This window comes from Apteryx mantelli, chromosome Z (genome assembly GCF_036417845.1).
Source record: "Apteryx mantelli isolate bAptMan1 chromosome Z, bAptMan1.hap1, whole genome shotgun sequence".
In the NCBI taxonomy this organism is placed as follows: domain Eukaryota; kingdom Metazoa; phylum Chordata; class Aves; order Apterygiformes; family Apterygidae; genus Apteryx; species Apteryx mantelli.
Window position 1 is genome coordinate 75,876,966 of NC_090020.1, and position 17,743 is coordinate 75,894,708.

The following is a 17,743-nucleotide window of genomic DNA, read 5'->3' on the forward strand; positions in this document are numbered from 1 at the left end:
ATGGCTTAATGGGAGTCAGTCTTACTGCAAGGGCTAAAGCAGCATATGTGGAGTGACCACAGCCCACACCTGACATGCTCTTGGAAGTCCAACAAGTGGTCTCATGGAATTGGAGCTCATCAGCTCCCATAAATCATGCCCTACAGAGTTTGGATTCATGAGCTGCTGTGTGGCCTGACAGCCCTTGGAAACTTCACAGAATCACAGAATCGCAGAATGGTTGAGGTTGGACAGCACCTCTGGAGATCATCTGGTCCAAACTCCCTGCTCAAGCAGGGTCACCTAGAGCACATTGCACAGGATCGCATCCAGGCGGGTTTTGAAAATCTCCAGAGAAAGAGACTCCACAACCTCTCTGGGCAACCTCTTCCAGTGTTCTGTCACCCTCACAGTAAAGAAGTTTTTCCTCATGTTCAGATGGAACTGCCTGTGTTTCAGTTTGTGCCCATTGCCTCACGTCCTGTCGCTGGGCACCACTGAAAAGAGTCTGGCCCCATCCTCTTGACACCCTCCCTTCAGATACTTGTACACATTGATAAGATCTCCTCTCAGCCTTCTCTTCTCCAGGCTAAACAGGCCCAGCTCTCTCAGCCTTTCCTCATAAGAGAGATGCTCCAGTCCCCTAATCATCTTGGTAGCCCTTCGCTGGACTTGCTCCAGTAGTGCCACATCTCTCTTGTACTGGGGAGCCCAGAACTGGACGCAGTACTCCAGATGTGGCCTCACCAGGGCTGAGTAGAGGGGGAGAATCACCTCCCTCGACCTGCTGGCAACACTCTTCCTGATGCACCCCAGGATACCATTGGCCTTCTTGGCCACAAGGGCACACTGCTGCCTCATGCTTAACTTGGTGTCCACCAGCACTCCCAGGTCCTTCTCAGCAGAGCTGCTTTCCAGCAGGTCAGCCCCCAACCTGTACTGGTGCATGGGGTTATTCCTCCCCAGGTGCAGGACCCTGCACTTCCCTTTATTGAACTTCATGAGGTTCCTCTCCGCCCACCTCTCCAGCCTGTCCAGGTCTCTCTGAATGGCAGCACAGCCCTCTGGCATATCAGCCACTCCTCCCAGTTTTGTATCGTCGGCAAACTTGCTGAGGGTGCACTCTGTCCCTTCCTCCAGGTCGTTGATGAAGAAGTTGAACAAGACTGGACCCAGTCCTGACCCCTGGGGGACACCGCTAGCTACAGGCCTCCAACTAGACTCTGCGCCGCTGAGCACAACCCTCTGAGCTCTGCCATTCAGCCAGTTCTCAATCCACCTCACTGTCCACTCATCTAGCCCACACTTCCTGAGCTTGTCTATGGGGATGTTATGGGAGACAGTGTCAAAAGCCTTGCTGAAGTCAAGGGAGACAACATCCACTGCTCTCCCCTCATCTACCCAGGCAGTCATTCCATCACAGAAGGCTATCAGATTGGTTAGGCATGATTTCCCCTTGGTGAAGCCATGCAGACTACTCCTGATCACCTTCTTGTCCTCCACATGCTTGGAGACGGCCTCCAGGATGAGCTGCTCCATCACCTTTCCAGGGATGCAGGTGAGGCTGACTGGCCTGTAGTTTCCTGGGTCCTCCTTCTTGCCCTTTTTGAAGACTGGGGTGACACTGGCTTTCTTGCAGTCTTCAGGCACCTCTCCTGTTCTCCATGACCTTTCAAAGATGATGGAGAGAGTGGCTTAGCAATAACATCCGCCAGCTCCCTCAGCACTCGTGGGTGCATCCCATCAGGGCCCATGGATTTGTGGATGTCAGGTCGGTTAAATGATCTCTAACCCGATCCTCCTCCACCAAGGGAAAGTCTTCCTTTCTCCAGACTTTCTCTCTTGCCTCCAGGGTCTGGGGTTCCTGAGGGCTGGCCTGACCGGTAAAGACTGAAGCAAAGAAGGCATTCAGTAACTCTGCCTTCTCTGCATCCTTTGTCACCAGGGCACCCACCCCATTCAGCAGCAGGCCCACATTTTCCCTAGTCTTCCTTTTGCTACAGATGTATTTGAAGAAGCCCTTCTTGCTGTCCTTGACATCTCTTGCCAGATTTAATTCCAAACGGGCCTTAGCCTTCCTCGTCGCATCCCTGCATACTCTGACAATGTTCCTGTACTCCTCCCAAGTGGCCTGTCCCCCTTTCCACTTTCTGTATACGTCCTTCTTCTGGTTGAGTTTTGCCAGGAGCTCCTTGCTCATCCGTGCAGGTCTCCTGCCTCCTTTGCTTGACTTCCTACTCATAGGGATGCACCGCTCTTGAGCCTGGAGGAAGTGATGCTTGAATATTAACCAGCTCTCTTGAACGCCCCTTCCTTCTAGGGCCCTCACCCATGGGATTCCTCCAAGTAGGTCCCTGAAGAGGCCAAAGTTTGCTCTCCTGAAGTCCAGGGTTGCGATCCTACTTAGTGCCCTGCTGCCTCCTCACAGGATACTGAACTCCACCATCTCATGGTCACTGCAGCCAAGGCTGTCCCTGACCTTCACATCTTCCACCAGTCCTTCTTTGTTTGTTAGTACGAGGTCCAGCAGTACACCTCTCCTTGTTGGCTCCTCCACCACCTGTGTCAAGAAGTTGTCACCAATGCTCTGCAGGAACCTCCGGGACTCTTTGTGCCTAGCTGTGTTGTCTTTCCAGCAGATATCGGGGTGGTTGAAGTCCCCCATGAGAACCAGGGCCTGGGATCGTGAGGCTACTTCCAACTGTCTGTAGAAGGCCTCATCAACTTCCTCTTCCTGATCAGGTGGCCTGTAGTAAACACCCACAACAGGGTCACCCATGCTAGCCTGCCCTTTAATCCTTACCCATAAACTCTCAACTCTCTCTTCATCCACCCCTAGGCAGAGCTACATTCCAGTTGCTCTCTCACATAAAGAGCAACTCCACCACCTCGCTTTCCTGGCCTGTCATCTTATTTGAACTCTACTACATGGATCCCATTGAAATAAGTCACCATCAATTAACTAGCAGCTCTAATGGTAGACTGTGAAGGAGCTAGGCATATGAATGAGTGCTGTGGCTTTCAGTATATCCTCAGCACTGTGCTAGTGCATGTTATATGCTAAGAAGATGAATCTTTAAAAATGGTAAATTTCTGTAAAGGAGGAGGCCAAAACACAGATTTCTAGACCCCAATGCATTTAAGGACAGGGAAAAAGAAAAGGAATATGAACATCAACTGCAATAGGAAGCTTCTTGCATCAAATGCATTTCCTAAGTTTGGTCATTTTCCTTCACTGATTTTGCTTCTTTCTTGCAGTGAAGAGAAGCAGTGAGTGCATCTACATTTTACCCTGGGATTTTATGGTGCCATTACCCAGTAAGTTCTCACTGTGGCCATACTCCTGATCCTTGCACCTCTTCTGGCTGCATGGGGACAGAAAGACCACAATCCCAAAGCCCAGGGACTATCCAAGAAAACAGGGAGGGCCTGATTTGGTTTTGCTGCTCCTCTCTCTGCAAGTTTGCTAGGAGGCTTTACCCCATTCATCTCACAAACACTGTATGGGAGAGGGCTGGACTTGATGCACTGATGTTTCTGAGCTGATAATAGAAGAGACCCAGCTTCCAGAAACCTCTCAGGGTCTCTGCTGTGCTGAGGCAGTGTGGGCAGATGCACCGAGATGTCCTGGGGTGCTAAGGATGGTGGTTCCTAGGAAAGGACCAGCACTGGAACCCCAGCTGGGTGGTGGAGAGCAGCATCACAGCAGGGTAACAGGAAAGGTTTAGAAGAGAGGGCAAACAAACCACATCTGGCTGATTCAAGAGCTTTTTCAGGACTGGAAGGAGTCCCAGGGCGGGGGGGGGAGAAGGTCAGATTTGCTGCAGGTGAGGCTCAACAGGAGGACTGTTGCAGCTGTGGTGGTTTAAGGTAACAAGTAGTGAGATTTGGGGGCAAAGGTGATACAGTATAAGATCAGCTGACTTAGCTAGAAAAAAGTGGATGCATTTTCACCTGCAGTTTCTTCTTACCAGCTCTAGCAAGAAGCAGTGAAGTCCAGGTCAAACATAAAGACAGAAGTTATTGCTGTCTGTTGAATGTCTTTACATAAAGTATTGAGAGGACCTGAGAGAAATGAGGGAGTAGAGTGTGATACAGGGGCATTGGCTGGTTTCAGCCATGTCATTTCAGTGAACGAACTGGGTGCCTTGGCTGAAAACAATTGCTTTCTGTAAATGGCCTGTGTGAGGTCCATGAGCCTGAGCAGTTGTGCTGTGAGACGCTAATTCTGGTCACAATACAGATGGGATGGCTGGCTTTGCATCAGGCATGAAGCAGTATATGAGAATTCTTTCTGCTGTTGAATTTCAAGTTATGCTTCCCATGTAATTTCACTGCATATGCTGAATGGTTAGTAGCAATTTCTCTCCTTACCACAGAAAGGTCTTACAAGATATCTGGGTGGCTCATTCACAGATGTAATATATTCCCTGAGGGCGGGTCACAGGCAGGTGCAAGAGGATTGTTTTTTCCTTGACATCCACAACTTGATCTCTAGGGAGAGATGAGTGAAGTAGGTTTGAGGAGGTTTTGGAGATGTTTGTGGGACCAGGATTATATGATGGCTGCCTGAGATGGCTTGAGAAAAGGCTGGACTGGTCCACCAGGGAGATCAAACAAGCCCTGTACCTTGAACGTGGTGCATCTGTGCACATAGGCAAGGAAAGAAAGTGGCTTTGACACCAGTGGGAGGCTTTCTGAACAAAGAGGAAGCTTCTTCCACCACATGCAATTTCCCTGCCAGGCTGTTTCATTTCTGTGTTTGCACCTTGATTGCACGCAGTTACACAGATACCGTTCCTGAGGGGCAGCGAGTGGGACGGAGACCTCAGTCTTGCCCTGGAGCTGTACGCTAACATGGTCTTGCGAAGGCTGGCTCTGGCCTTTCTCCTGGTTCTTGCACCTCTGATGCCGGCACAGGGACAGAAGGATCCTGGTCCCAAAACCCAGGGAGCAGCTAAAGAAGCAGGTAAGAGCTAGTTTCTCCTCCCTCTGCAAGAGAAGGTCTTGCTGCTTCCCTCACTGCAAGTCTGCTATGCAGCTTTACCCTATTTGGCCCACAGCAGCTGTGCTGGAGAGGGCTGAAACTGTTGTCCATGTAAGTCCCAAGACAGTCGGGCATCAGTCAGGTAGCAGTGGGGTGTGGGGTAAAGCTGTGTTTGGAGGTGGAGGGCAGCAAGCCTCAGGGTGCTGGGAAAGTCTCTGAGAGTGCAGGGGCTGTAACATTCCTCCAAAGACCGGGCAGTCTCCCCAGGAGCAGAGGTGTGTGGCCTTCCCAGGGCCATTGGAGCAATGCTCCCATTACAGGGGTGATGGGTGATAGTCCTCATCAAAGACCTCAGGAGCTGTAAGCTGAGCCCCTGTGTCAGTGGGGATGCCTGCTCTCTCCTGGAGACCCTGGGGACAACAGTGGTGGGAGCTATGGTTTGGTGGGATTGTTCTTTAAAAGTCTTGTTCTGCTCCCCACCAATGCCGGGAGAGCCAGGGTACCTCCCAGGGCTCTGCCTGGTTCTTCTGATGGAGACCGTGTGCTTTCCGCTGTGCTGTGCCCTGGGCCTGCCAGTACCTTTCAAGGTCCCCAAGTGGCAGAGAAGTAACAGTTTCTCTTGGCACTAGAAACTGGGGTGCCAAGGGGGTGAGTCATTGTGTCTGTGGGGAAATGTGAGCAGAAGTGGCTTGGAAAGTCATCCTATGGCACATGAGTCATGTTACCCATCTCCAGTGGCTGGAGAGACACTACCCTTCCGGTGTCAGGCATCTCTCAGCTATCTGTAAAAAGGGCAGTGTGAAGTTGATTTTCCAGGTCTCACCAGCAATTCCTGCCACTTGCTCCCATTCCCCACAGCCCATCCCTCATGAGCCCTCTCAATACTCACAGCTCTCCCCTCTGACCTACTGCCTGGGGAATGGAGAAGACTGTGTTGTGTTTGGTAGTGGCATTGGCTCTGAATCACTGGGGGAGGTTTCTTGGATCTGCGGCCACAGAAGAGGTGTGGAGCACCAAATTGAGGTTCTGCCTGTTACCCTCTGTGCCATGCAGCTGGCGCCTGCAGCACAGGAGGGGGTCAGAGGAGTTTGTGGATTATGAGTAGCCCAGGAGAGCTCTGGGCAGGGGCAGAGCTTGAGCTTGCCTCCATCTACACAAAGAGGAAAGCCCTGGTGCCAGGCCAAGCCTACAAAAGGGCTTTTGCTGCAGTTTGTGCTCTTCAAGTATCATCAGGGAATTAATCCAGCTTACTTCCACATGTCTACCATAGATGTATGCTTTTCCCACTTTCTCTGCATGTCCTGTGTTCTTGCTGTTTCATGATAGCTATGAAAAGCCAAATGATCCGCATGCATTTTCTGGACCAGATCTAAACAACAAAAGCATGAAAAGCTCTGCCTTGGTCATGTTACTTGCTGACAGTGCCTATGGCCCAGTCTTGCTAGCCTTCCTCTCCTCAGTGAGCTCTACATAAGACAATTTCGTGCTCCGGTTGCTCTCACTTACTTCGTACACTCTTGTCCTTTGGTCTTCCCAGCTGTTTCCCTACAGGCTCTTCCTGTTGTTTTCTACTTCCTTTGTAGTTCAACCTATTTTTTACTGTGTACTATTGCATTTCGGGTCATTATCAGCCTCATGACTGAGGCAGGTTGTGCTCTTGCTGCAAACCCTGTCCTCCTCCCGTGTAAGGGTGTTTCTGCAGAGCCTTTCATATCATACTTCATCACAGGGACAGACAGCCTTCTCGACCTCTTTCCTGACGATTACCAACAGGAAACCAGTCCTCACCATGTGTGAAAGTCTGCTTTTGAAGTGTCTTTTGTTTTGCTTGCAGGGGGATTTCCTCCCTGGCGGCTTGGCCATGTGGGGGTAGCCCACACTCTACTGTGATGGAAGGCTCCCTGCCTTCCCTCTCCTTTAATCATAGGAGAGGGGAAATGTTCATATTGGGGATATCTAACTAAATGCACACGGAGTCAAGGGCTTAACATCTGTCAAGGCTTTTGGTTGTCACAGTGAAGTCTGTGGCCTGAAGGTGCTAGGAGGCATCCAGTTGAGGGGGAAGAAGTGCCCACGCAAAGGCACGCGACAGGGTGGGGTGGGCAGGCGTGCCTGCAGGGACCTGTCCTGCACTGCCCCCGGCGTGACTGGGGTAAGTGCATCGGGGGTTGGTCTAGGGGCCTGATCCTGGTAGGGGCTCATCCCTGCAACCCCTCTGAAGTGAGGGGCCTGACGCCCCTCTGGATGTGGTCCCATCACCCCACAGATGATGCCAGAGCCTAGTGAACCCCAGGGCTCTCCCTCATTTCTTTGCACACAGGAAGATGCGAAGCCCCCTCCGACTGGGACCCCAAGCTGCAGTTTACCCCTAACAAGACCAGCTATGCCTTGAATGAGTTGGTGCAGCTGAGTTGTGCTGGGGGCTACGAGCCATCAGTCCCTGTGCTCAGATGCATTTCCAACAGGAGCCAGAGCTTGTGGAATGGGACTGCCACCTGCGAGGGTAAGCACAGCCCCACATCACCGGGATCGCAGGGTCCTGGGCTGGCACCAGCCCCTCTGTGCTGGCTGTCCTAGAAAATTCCTTCCGCCTGCCATATCCTGCCTTCTTGTGCTGCAGCTCAGCCCCCTGCTCAGCCAAGCCAGTCCCCTGTTACGTCTGCTCGTTTTCCTGAGTGTGGGGATGGACTGATCTTGTGCTTGGGGGTGGCTGTGCTTACAGACCTGCCAGCTTTCCTGACCGCCTTTGCCTCCCATGGGAACACCTTGACCAGGCCCAGAGTAAGAAGACGTCTGCCCTCCTGAGGGCTGGGCTGTGTGCTCTGCTACGTGCCCTCCTTGCTGCTTTGGGGATCTCAGACGCCGCTCTTTCCTGGTCACAAGGCTGCCACTGTTTATCACATCCCCAGCCAGCTCTTCCTGGATCACAACTAGCATGTCCCAGAAGGCCCCTGCCCTGGCTGGCCCATCCAGTGGCTGTGCTAAGAGGTTATGCCCAAGTCCCTCCAGAAATCTCCGGGACTGTTGCACCCCACAGTGTTGCCCTCCCAGCGGATCTTGGGGAGGCTGAAGCCTTCCACGTCTGTTTATCTGGAGACTTCTTCAAGTTGCCTAAACAGGACTTTGCCCATGTGTTCACCTGAGGAGGTGGTGGGGACACAGTCTCACCACGATGACACCCTTACTAGCCTCTCCCTGGTCCTGACCCACAGGCACCAACCAGTCCGTCAGCTGTTGCCCATTTCATAGGAGCGCTTCAAATGCTCGAGCCAGCTCTGGATGCCACCAGGTCTGCTGCCCTGCCTGGGTGACCACCTTGGAGCTGGAGACCCACAGCAAGCCCCTTCCTGGCCCACTGACTCCCACCTCTTCCCTATGCAGTGAGATGCCAGCAACCCCAGTGGGACCCAAGGCTCCACTTTGCCCCAGAGCAGAGATTTTTATGGGCTCAATGAAGAGCTGACACTGAGCTATCCTCCCTTCCCCAGCCTGAGCATCTCCCAGGCCCAGTAAAGGGGCTGACGCTTTCTCTCTGTAAGTGATGCAGCAGCAGCTCTCCTGAGTGCCCTCTCAGCCTTGACCCACGGTGGCTGGTCGTGATGTTGCCCGGCTGAGTGCCGGGCATGCCACAGTCCCCCCTTGCTGCTGTGCCTCCTGGCAGAAGAGGCCAGCCAGGGTACAGGAGATGACTTCCCCATAGGCAGGCCAACTGGCGTCACCTGTGGTCATTCCTGAGGAGGCCAAGTTGGGGCCCTGCAGATGTAGCACCAGGGCCTGGGGCAAGATCAGAGGCTCTCAGCGAGGTGCCTGCTGAGGTGCCCTGGGCTCCAATGCACCTCCTGGTGCCACCCCGGAAGGTGCAGGTCTGCCCTGTTCCTGTGTTGCCTGCCCGCCCATGTAGTTGAGGGGTGGGAGGCATCTGGCACAGCCCCTGCAGCCAGGCTTGAGAGGACCAAAGGGAGCCCTGAGTGGCCAGTGCTCAGGTGGCCCTCAGCGTCTGGGCTGGCGGCAGCGGAGTGACGCCTGGGGGGAAGAGCAATGCCCTCCCTCAGGTGCTGGTGGGTGCGGAGCTGCCCTGGCAGCGCAGAGCTTGGCCGAGCGTGGGGATGGCTGTGCGTGGCAGTCCAGAGCGCAGGGGAGGTGGGACAGGGAGTCACCCTGCGTGCTACATGAGCCCACGGTTCCGCAGGCCTGCTCCCTGCATCTCGGGACAGGCAGAGCAGGGGCAGGAGGATGCAGCAAGGTGGGATCGGCCTCTGTGCAAGGAGTGTGAAAGACAACAGGGCTCTTCAGCTGGACAAGGCTGTGGAGGGGGCGTGCAAGAGCCTGCGGTGGGTTGGGCTGGTGCTTCAGGGTCTTCTTCGTAACGAGGTACTAAGGGGTGGGGAAGATGGCAGGACCAAAGGAGTCAAAGGAGGTGTCTCCTTACATGGTGCAAATGGCCTCAGAAAGCTCCTTGCTGTGGGATGCAGAGGGGGTAAGGAGTGTCCATGGTTGTGAGTGCAGAGCAGGGAAGCAGGGATCAGTCATTCTTTGTGAGCGGAAGGCGAGGCTGGATGGATGCGTCAAGTTCCCCTCTCCCTTTAGGGGCAGGAATCCATTGCTGACACCGCCATCATCTACCGTGCCCCGCCTGGTCAGCTCCCCACTCTGACTACCCTTTGCCCACTTTCCCCTTCTGTTTCTCCTGCAGAAACATGCCAAAGGCCCCAGTGGGCCAGGGCTTGGGTCTTGAGTTGCATTCTCACTGTAGCATCGAGTGAGCAGGAGTATGGGGGAACAGGGACATGTCCCATCGCACCAGGAGCCTCCTCCTGCACGGAGTGGTTGTCCCAGGAAACTCCCTGCTGCAGGACGTGGTGGAGGGCTAAGAGTGTCCACAGACACAAGGGCAGAGCAGAGAAGTGGTCAGTCCCGCTTCATGTGCACAAGGAGAGCCACCTCCCACCACTCTGGGCTGAGGTGTCTTGTCATGACCAAGGGGTGTGTCGCCTTCCCCTCTCCCTTTGGGGGCTGGACTCCATCACGGGTGACTTCTGACAGCCTCGTCTTCTCCCCACTACCCTGACCAACCCCCATCAACTTGTGCCTCTGCCAGGAACATGCCAAAGGCCCCAGTGGGATCAAAGACTCCAGCTGGCACCAGACCACACAAACTACAAAAAGAATGAAAAAATCAGGCTTAGCTGCCCCCGGGGTCTCCATCCTTCCTTCTCCCAAGTCAAATGTTCAGGGAACGTCCAGTCCATGAGTTACTCTGGATCTGTTAACCAAGATGTGTGGCTGGGGAAGATCGGCACAAGCAACTGGACCCACATTCAGAGGGCCGTGGAGTGCATCAGTAAGTGAGTCAGCAGGAGGTGCCTCCTCTGGAGCCCCATGGTCAACTCCTGCCCCCTTCATCCCTCTCTGAGCTTCTCTGGGCAAGCTTTGTACATTGCACGGTTGCATCCCTGGTGTGCAGAGACCCGGGAGCTGTCAGCTGCCTCTAGCCTTTCCTGGGGGCCTGAGAGGATCAGTGTGGGGCCCTTCTTTGCCTCAGCTCCTGCCTGGGGACGTGGTGTGGGAGGGCTCCTCCCCCGTGTTGTGTCCCAGAGCTCCCTGCCTCTCCCTCGTCATACTGTGCCAGGAAAGGGTATCACCCCCTCCCTCCCTTGACATTCTCTGCTAGGCCAGCCTTCTGCCCTGCTAATGCCTACACATCTTGTTGGTGCAGAGAAATGCCGGAAGCCCCAGTGGGACCCCAGGCTCCTGTTCTCTCCAAACAAGTTGTTCTACGAGTACGACGAAGTGATGGTGCTGAGCTGCCCTGAGGGGCATGGGCCTCCCCCCCTGGAGATCACGTGTGTCAAGCTAAATCCAAGCTGGGAATACCCAGGTCCTCAGGGTGCCTGGCACATGAGGAATGGCATGGGCACCTTGCACCGTATCGAGGGGAATATGACCTGTGTGGGTAAGTGAGGGAGCAGCTCATTCTCCGGTTACTCTCCCACTCTTGTTCTTTCTGGGCGGGGAGAGCAATGCGGGCTGTGGCCTACAGCATTAGGGCCCTGTGCTCAGGGAATAGCCCGTGCCTGGGCATTTGCCCAAGGGAGAACTGAAGCTGATCCGGCACAGAGCCTGTGCTGGCAGCAGGAGCTGCTGCCCTGCACAGCTCCCACTTGCTCTAGTGCCTGGACTTTCACTCACCTCGCCAGTGTAAAGCCTGCCTGCAGGATGGTCCTGGGCTGGGGCAGAGCCTGGACATGTGTCCAGGTGAGAGTCAGCATGGGAAGGTCATAGTTTCTCCCAGGGGCCAGTCCGCGGAGGTTCGGCAGCTGTAGAAGCAGCACCCACAAGCCCAGGAGGAAGTGTGGCCCCTTGTGCTCTACCCTGCCTCTGAAGGATCACTCCAGCCTCGCAACTTCCCAGGTGTGAGGCGAGAGGGGCCCCCTTTGTTGCTGCCTGTGAGCTGTGATGGTGCCCATGTGGGACATGCTGGCCTTTGCTTTCTCCTGCCCCCCATCCCCATGTCTTGGAAACTTCTCTCACTCTTGGCTAGTCATGGTGGCGCGCCCTCGGTGCAGCACGTTGTATGGCCAGACCAGCCTGACAGACTGGAGTGGGTCTGGGTCACAGTTGGTCATGACGATGTCCTGACATTTACACGGTGATGCCCCCAGGCTCCAGCACCTGAATCGTGCATCGCCTTCAACATGGATTCACAAAGGGGAAATCATGTTTAACCAGTCTGATAGCTGGGTAGATGATGGGAGAGCAGTGGATGGTGTCTACCCTGACTTCAGGAAGGCTTTCAATACTGTCGCCCGTAACATTATCATAGGCAAGGCTGGTGAAGTGCGGGCTACATGAGTGGACAGTGAGGTGGACTGAGAACTGGCTGAATGGCAGAGCTCAGAGGGTTGTGCTCAGCGGCGCAGAGTCTAGTTGGAGGCCTATAGCTAGCAGTGTCCCCCAGGGATCAATACTGGGGCCAACAGTATTCAACTTATGCATCAGTGACCTGGATGAAGGGACAGAGTGCACCCTCAGCAAGTCTGCTGACGATACAAAACTGGGAGGAGTGGCCGATACACCAGAGGGTTGTGCTGCCATTCAGAGGGACCTTGACAGGCTGGAGAGATGGGCAGAGAGGAACCTCATGAAGTTCAATAAAGGGAAGTGCAGGGTCCTGCACCTGGGGAGGAATAACCCCCTGCACCAGTCCAGGTTGGGGGCTGACCTGCTGGAAAGCAGCTCTGTGGAGAAGGACCTGGGAGTGCTGGTGGACAGCAAGTTGACCATGAGGCAGCAGTGTGCCCTTGTGGCCAAGAAGGCCAATGGTATTGTGGGTTGCATGAGGAAGAGCATTGCCAGCAGGTCGAGGGATGTGATCCTTTCCCTCTAGTCAGCCCTGGTGAGGCCATGTCTGGAGTACTGTGTCCAGTTCTGGGCTCTGCAATACAAGAGAGACATGGAGCTCCTGGAGTGAGTGCAGTGAAGGGCTCCTAAGAGGATTAAGGTGCTGGAGCATCTCTCCTATGAGGAAAGGCTGAGAGAGTGAGACTGTTCAGCCTGGAGAAGAGAAGAATGAGGAGGGGGAATCTTATCAACGTGTATAAATACCTGAAGGGAGAATGTAAAGAAGATGGGGCCAGACTCTTTCCAGTGGTGCCCGGTGGCAGGTCAAGAGGTAACTGGCACAAACTGAAACACGAGAAGTTCCATCTGAACCTAAGGAAAACCTTCTTTCCTGTGAGGGTGACAGAGCACTGGAACAGGTTGCCCAGGGAGGTTATGGAGTCTCCATCCTTGAAGATATTCAAAAGCCATCTGGACAGGGTCCTGGGCAACATGCTCTAGATGACCCTAGAGCAGGGGGTTTGGACTAGATGATCTCCAGAGGTCCCTTCCAACCTCAACCACTCTGTGATTCTGTGCATGTGCTCTGAACGTTGCTAGTCTTGATGCAGAGCCCTGTCACCGAAGGGATGTGGCTTCCTGCCACTGCTAAGAGCTGGAGCCAAGAGATGGTGGTAGAGTGGTGCCAGCAGCAGCAACGGAAAGGGCAGCAACAGGTCAACTTTTCGCTAGCCTGCAGTTCCAGAGGGAATACGATAGAAAAGAGAGTGAGAGCCACGGTCTGAGGCCCCGCTGGAAGTGCGAATCAGCACCCCCAGGGTGGGAAGGAGGTGGTGTGAAGAAGAAGGGGAGGGAAGTATGAGTTGTTAGGGTTGTGACTGGAGATAGGGGATGATGCAGGAAGGGAGTTGAGGGAGATGATGTTGGAGCCATAATCTGTCAGGTTGTGGTGAAGACTGGGCAGAGGTGGGCCCCTTGCCTACGTCAGCAGCTGTACCTCCTCATGGCCATGTCCTGTCAAATCATGCGGTGGCTTTGAACCTGAAGTTTGACTGAATGTGCACCGTCCCCTCAAGCAGCAGGAATCAGCCCACAATGTCATACCTGTCCTCTTAGCGCACCAGGATCCCAAACTGCTCCTGCTGCCCAACTCGGAGACATGAAGGGACTGCAGTCAGATCCATGCTTCCTCTTCCTCCCCGCTGGGTGGGGAGCAGGGTGCTCTGACTGCAGCATCCTTGCAAAGGCAGGAGGGGAAGGGAAGGAAATGACGCGCTTGCAATGTTTCCTTCACAGAACTTCTCCAGGTTGTCCCTGGGACCTTGGAGGTTTCTGCTACCAGCATCAAACTGAACTGGACCTGCATGTTCCCTGACGCCTGCCAGCACATGTGGGCCATGTGCCGCCTTGCCGGGCCTTCCTCCCCTCCCTGTGAGGCTGAGGAAGTCACGGGAGAGGAGATGCTACAGGGCCAGAAGGGAACATTTACCTGCCCCCCTCTGCAGCCCTTCACTGTCTACAGCGTCACCATCTCCTTGCCCCCCAGCATGGTCCTGTACACAAGGCTGGTCAGGACAGAGGAAACGGGTATGTGCCTGTGTAAATGTAGTGTAAATGTGCTCTTCCCTCTGCAGCTCAGCCTGAGCGTATGCCCTGTGCAGTGATGGTCCTGGGATCAGGGACACTGGGAGCCTGTGGGGATTTGGGGCAGGGACTGTGCAGGGCCCTAGAGCAGAGCACAAGCCCTCCTCACAGTCATCCTCTCCACCACACCACTACTGTTCCTGCTGCCGCAGTACCCTTTAGGGGGTGCAAAGCTTGCTTGGGGGGGGTCAGTTTGCAGGGTGTCCTCTGGACCAGGAGCTGCCTGCACCCTGCTCTGGCCTCAGCCCCATTCCCTGGCCCAGTGTGTGACTCCGTCCTCCTGTGCTTCCAGTGCCGGACAAAGTGGAGAATCTGTCACTGGATCGCAACACCGGGTTGCTCAGGTGGAATGCGCTGCCCTCCTGCAAAGGGGAGATCCTTGGATACCAGGTACCAGGCTACCCCGGACTCAAAGGTGAACTCCCTCCCCTCTCCAGGCACGTCCCACCTGGGCTGCTTTGGACATACACACTGGGGTGCGGTGTGAGCCCACGTCTGCTGGGTCCCCTCAGCTCTATCCTGCTGGCCATTCTGCAGCCTCAAGTCCTGGCTCTCTGGGACAGGAGGCTGCAGGATCCCTTAGTCCTTTCTGGCTCCATACAAGTGTAAATCCAACTCACCTCCATCCCCAGTACTGCAGCCTAATACCTCAGGTTCTCCCTGCTCTTGCTTCATGCAGGAAAGGCTCCCTCGGATGCTTTGTTATTTCTCAGCTCCTCCACAGCAGCAGAAGCACATACATCAGTTTTCAGCTGTAGGTTGGGAAGATTTTGGACCCTGATGGGGGAGTAGGGTGCTCTCAGGGAACATCCCCACCCCATATGACTGCCCAACAACTCAATGCAGAGGAGCTGGCGCCAAGAACTCCCTGCAGAGCTGTGCCCCTCCAAGTGCCTTTGGAGAGCCACCAACACAGACAGAGGCAGCACAATTCCTTGTGCTGTTGATGTTCCCCACTCTGCCCTCTTGTGATGGGGGCAGGTCCCCTCCTGTCCTTGACCAGCAGTAGCAATGCCACTCCATGGAGCTGCCCTTCCCTGGAGTGAGAGGTCAGTGCTGCTCTCTGTCCTTCCTCTAGCTGAACATCTCAGCCAGGAGAGTGCATGATGGCAGCTTCCTTGAATTCAAGCAGCTGATGGTGAACGCATCTGTCACTCAGTACATGCCACCTTATCAGAGACCTGGCAGCAAATACATGGTGGCAATCCAGGGCCTGACAGCAGCTGGTGCTGGGGACACATCAATCCTGGAATTTCAAATGTACTTCTCAGGTAATGGTCTCTCTGCACTGGGTCTCCCTGAAGAGGCCATGGAGCGAATGCTGAGGCTGGAGCATCTTCCAGAGCTCTCTGCAAGCTAACCCGGTGCCCACCAATATGGAGACAGGGAGTGTGGGCACACAAGAGACCTACTCAACCAAGAGGTGCAGTCCTGCTTCAACTGAGTGCATCTCCTGGCCCCCAGAGCCAGTGCATTGTGTCATCTCCTGTTTGTGAGAGTAGAGCTGGCCCAACTCCTCCACCTAATCCAGGCAACAACTGAGAGCATATGGGAAGTGTCTGGGAATTCTGGGCCACAGCAGACAGACAGGAGGGACAGTTTAGCATCCTTTCGTATGAGCCAGGAGCTACAGCCTCAGAGCTGGGAAGTCATACCTACAAGGCTTTTTCCTAGGTTTAGCATGTAGCTCCCACAGGAACGAATGGCGTTTCTTACCTTATGGCCCCTGAATAACACAATCCCACCATAGAAAACACCAGTCCCTGCATCAATGTATGCTGCTGGCTTGGGGCTAGACAGTGCTAAGGCTGCTGAGCCAGAAGGGCTCTGTGTCCTGGCTGGATCCTGGGTTGAAAGGGTTTCCATCCCCTGTGGTCTTCTCTGGGAGGTGGGTCAAGTCCCCCTGCTCTGGAGGTCCCTTTTCTCTGCCTTGCCTAGAAGACTTGAAGGCAGGGCATGGCTCTACCTCACTACCTGTCTCTTGCAGCAGCCAGGATGGCAGAGCCCAGACACCCAAGTGTGCACACATGTGCTCACACCCAATGCCAAGGGTGGGGGCCCTCATGGACCCATGCCCCAGGCAGTGACACCCACCCCCGGCTCTCTGTTAGCTGCAGGGCAAGCCCCGGCCCCATGGCCCTGGACTGCGGTCACGGTGGTTGCTGTGCTCTCGGTGCTGGTCCTCCTGTCTGCAGGGATCCTGTGGTTTGTGCTGTCCAGGTGAGTGGCTGAGCGGCCTGGATCACTGCTCTGTTGCAGGCCTTTGTGTGCTGGGGGCAGCTGGGGCTGGAGAGGGTCCTCTCCCCTGCTGCTTCCACTTTCTGGGTGATGTGGATGCAGCCGGCTGGTCCCAGCCCCACTCAGCTGGTAGGGCTCCTGCCTGGGGCTCGTGAACATCTTCCCTGGGGCTGTGGCAGGGGCCACAGGCACCAAGAGCCCCCATTCCCTGTGACTCTTCCTGCCACTGCTGCTGTCCCTCAAGGTGCTGGTGGGCAACTCTTCTGCCAGTTTGTGGGAGGCCAAGAGCAGAAGGGTGCAAAGCCCTCCCTCCCTCTGCTGCTGGGGTCAGCAGGGCCCTGGGCAATGTCAGCCTTGCCCCTCTCAGGATTGCCCTTTGTCTTCGCAGGAAGAGGAAAGCCTTGCCCAGCAAAGTCGAGGAGGAGCATTACACAGGTAGGAGCCAGGTGACTCCCTGGGGCCACCATCACAGAGATGGCTGCAGGGCTGAGGTGGGCAGCAGTTCTCCTCCAGGAGGGCCTGACCCTTGGCAGAAACATCTGCCCATCCTCTGCCATCCCAAGGTAGCTGCAGGGAGCCCGGCCGGTACTGGCTGACCTACCAGAGCAGCATGCCCCATATCTGCTCAGCGACTTTCCCCTCCCAGCAAAGAGCCCCTGTCCGGATGGCCTCTTCCACCACCTCCTTGCTGGGGTCCTCAGTAGTGCCAGGGAGAGCTGGGAGCTCCTGGCCTTGTTTGCCCTGTCCTGGGGAAGCAGCACCTCTGCGCAACTCTGCTGCCCTGCAGATGCCTGTGCCGGGGGCTGTGTCAGCTGCCAGGGCTGCTCCCTGCCTGGGTGTGCCCTGTTCCTTCTCCCATCTCTCAAGCTGTTTCTGTCCCCTCCAACAGAGCTCCAGTCCTATGAAAACTTGGACTCTTACTGTGTAATCAAGGGCTGTCCTCTGGCAGATGACAATGCAGGTAGGACCCAGAGTGCCCTGCCTGTGTCCCCACGCACCTCTGGGAGAAGGTGGAGAGGGATCCTGCCTTGACATGCCCCACGTTTGCTCCAGCTCTCTGGTCCCCTGGACAGTCAAGATGACTCTCCCCGCTGGCCCCCAGGCTGCAGCCAGCGAGGCTCCAGGCACGTCTGCCCAGCCTGGCACAGCGGCAGGGACAAGCAAAGAGGAGCACCCAAAGGGGAGACTCGTCTCTTGCCCTTTGGAGGGACCCAGGATTGTGGGCAGGGCCCGGGGAGGGCTAACCCTCCCCTGTGATGGGGAAAGCTCTGCTGGGAGGTATTGCAGGAGGGGCAGGCCCCGGGGACTGGCTGCTCTCGTGTGTGCCAAGGGCACATGGCAGCCTCTGCCCTGGTGCTGTTGGTCTCCGCAGGTAAAGGTGGCCAGGCTGAAGAGCTGTCACTCCCGTCTCTGCCCTGACCACAGGAGACAGGAAGAGCAGTGAGGGATCAGAAAAGATGAGGAAGATGTTGTCAACTCGCTGCTGATGGCAGCCATCTCCCCAGGCCCTCCTGTGACTGCGATCAGCTCTGGGAGCCTCATCCAGGAGAGGCC

The 17,743-nt window shown here is 55.4% G+C and overlaps 1 protein-coding gene across 1 annotated transcript; it reads left to right on the forward strand.

Moving 5' to 3' along the window:
* Positions 1-4,836: 4,836 nt before the first annotated feature.
* Positions 4,837-17,608, forward strand: LOC136995434 (uncharacterized). Its single transcript, XM_067316453.1, has 9 exons — positions 4,837-4,948; positions 10,065-10,307; positions 13,604-13,894; positions 14,244-14,341; positions 15,030-15,222; positions 16,147-16,171; positions 16,578-16,624; positions 17,079-17,150; positions 17,562-17,608. The coding sequence occupies exons 1-9, from the start codon at positions 4,837-4,839 to the stop codon at positions 17,606-17,608; spliced, it is 1,128 nt and encodes a 375-aa protein (XP_067172554.1).
* The last annotated feature ends 135 nt before the right edge of the window (positions 17,609-17,743 follow it).

Coding starts and splice junctions, on each gene's coding strand:
- LOC136995434 (XM_067316453.1), top strand. CDS start 4,837: ATGGTCTTGCGAAGGCTGGCTCTGGCCTTTCTCCTGGTTCTTGCACCT. Junction 13,895..14,243: donor GGTCAGGACAGAGGAAACGG/GTATGTGCCTGT, acceptor CTGTGCTTCCAG/TGCCGGACAAAGTGGAGAAT. Junction 16,172..16,577: donor CTGTGGTTTGTGCTGTCCAG/GTGAGTGGCTGA, acceptor TTGTCTTCGCAG/GAAGAGGAAAGCCTTGCCCA.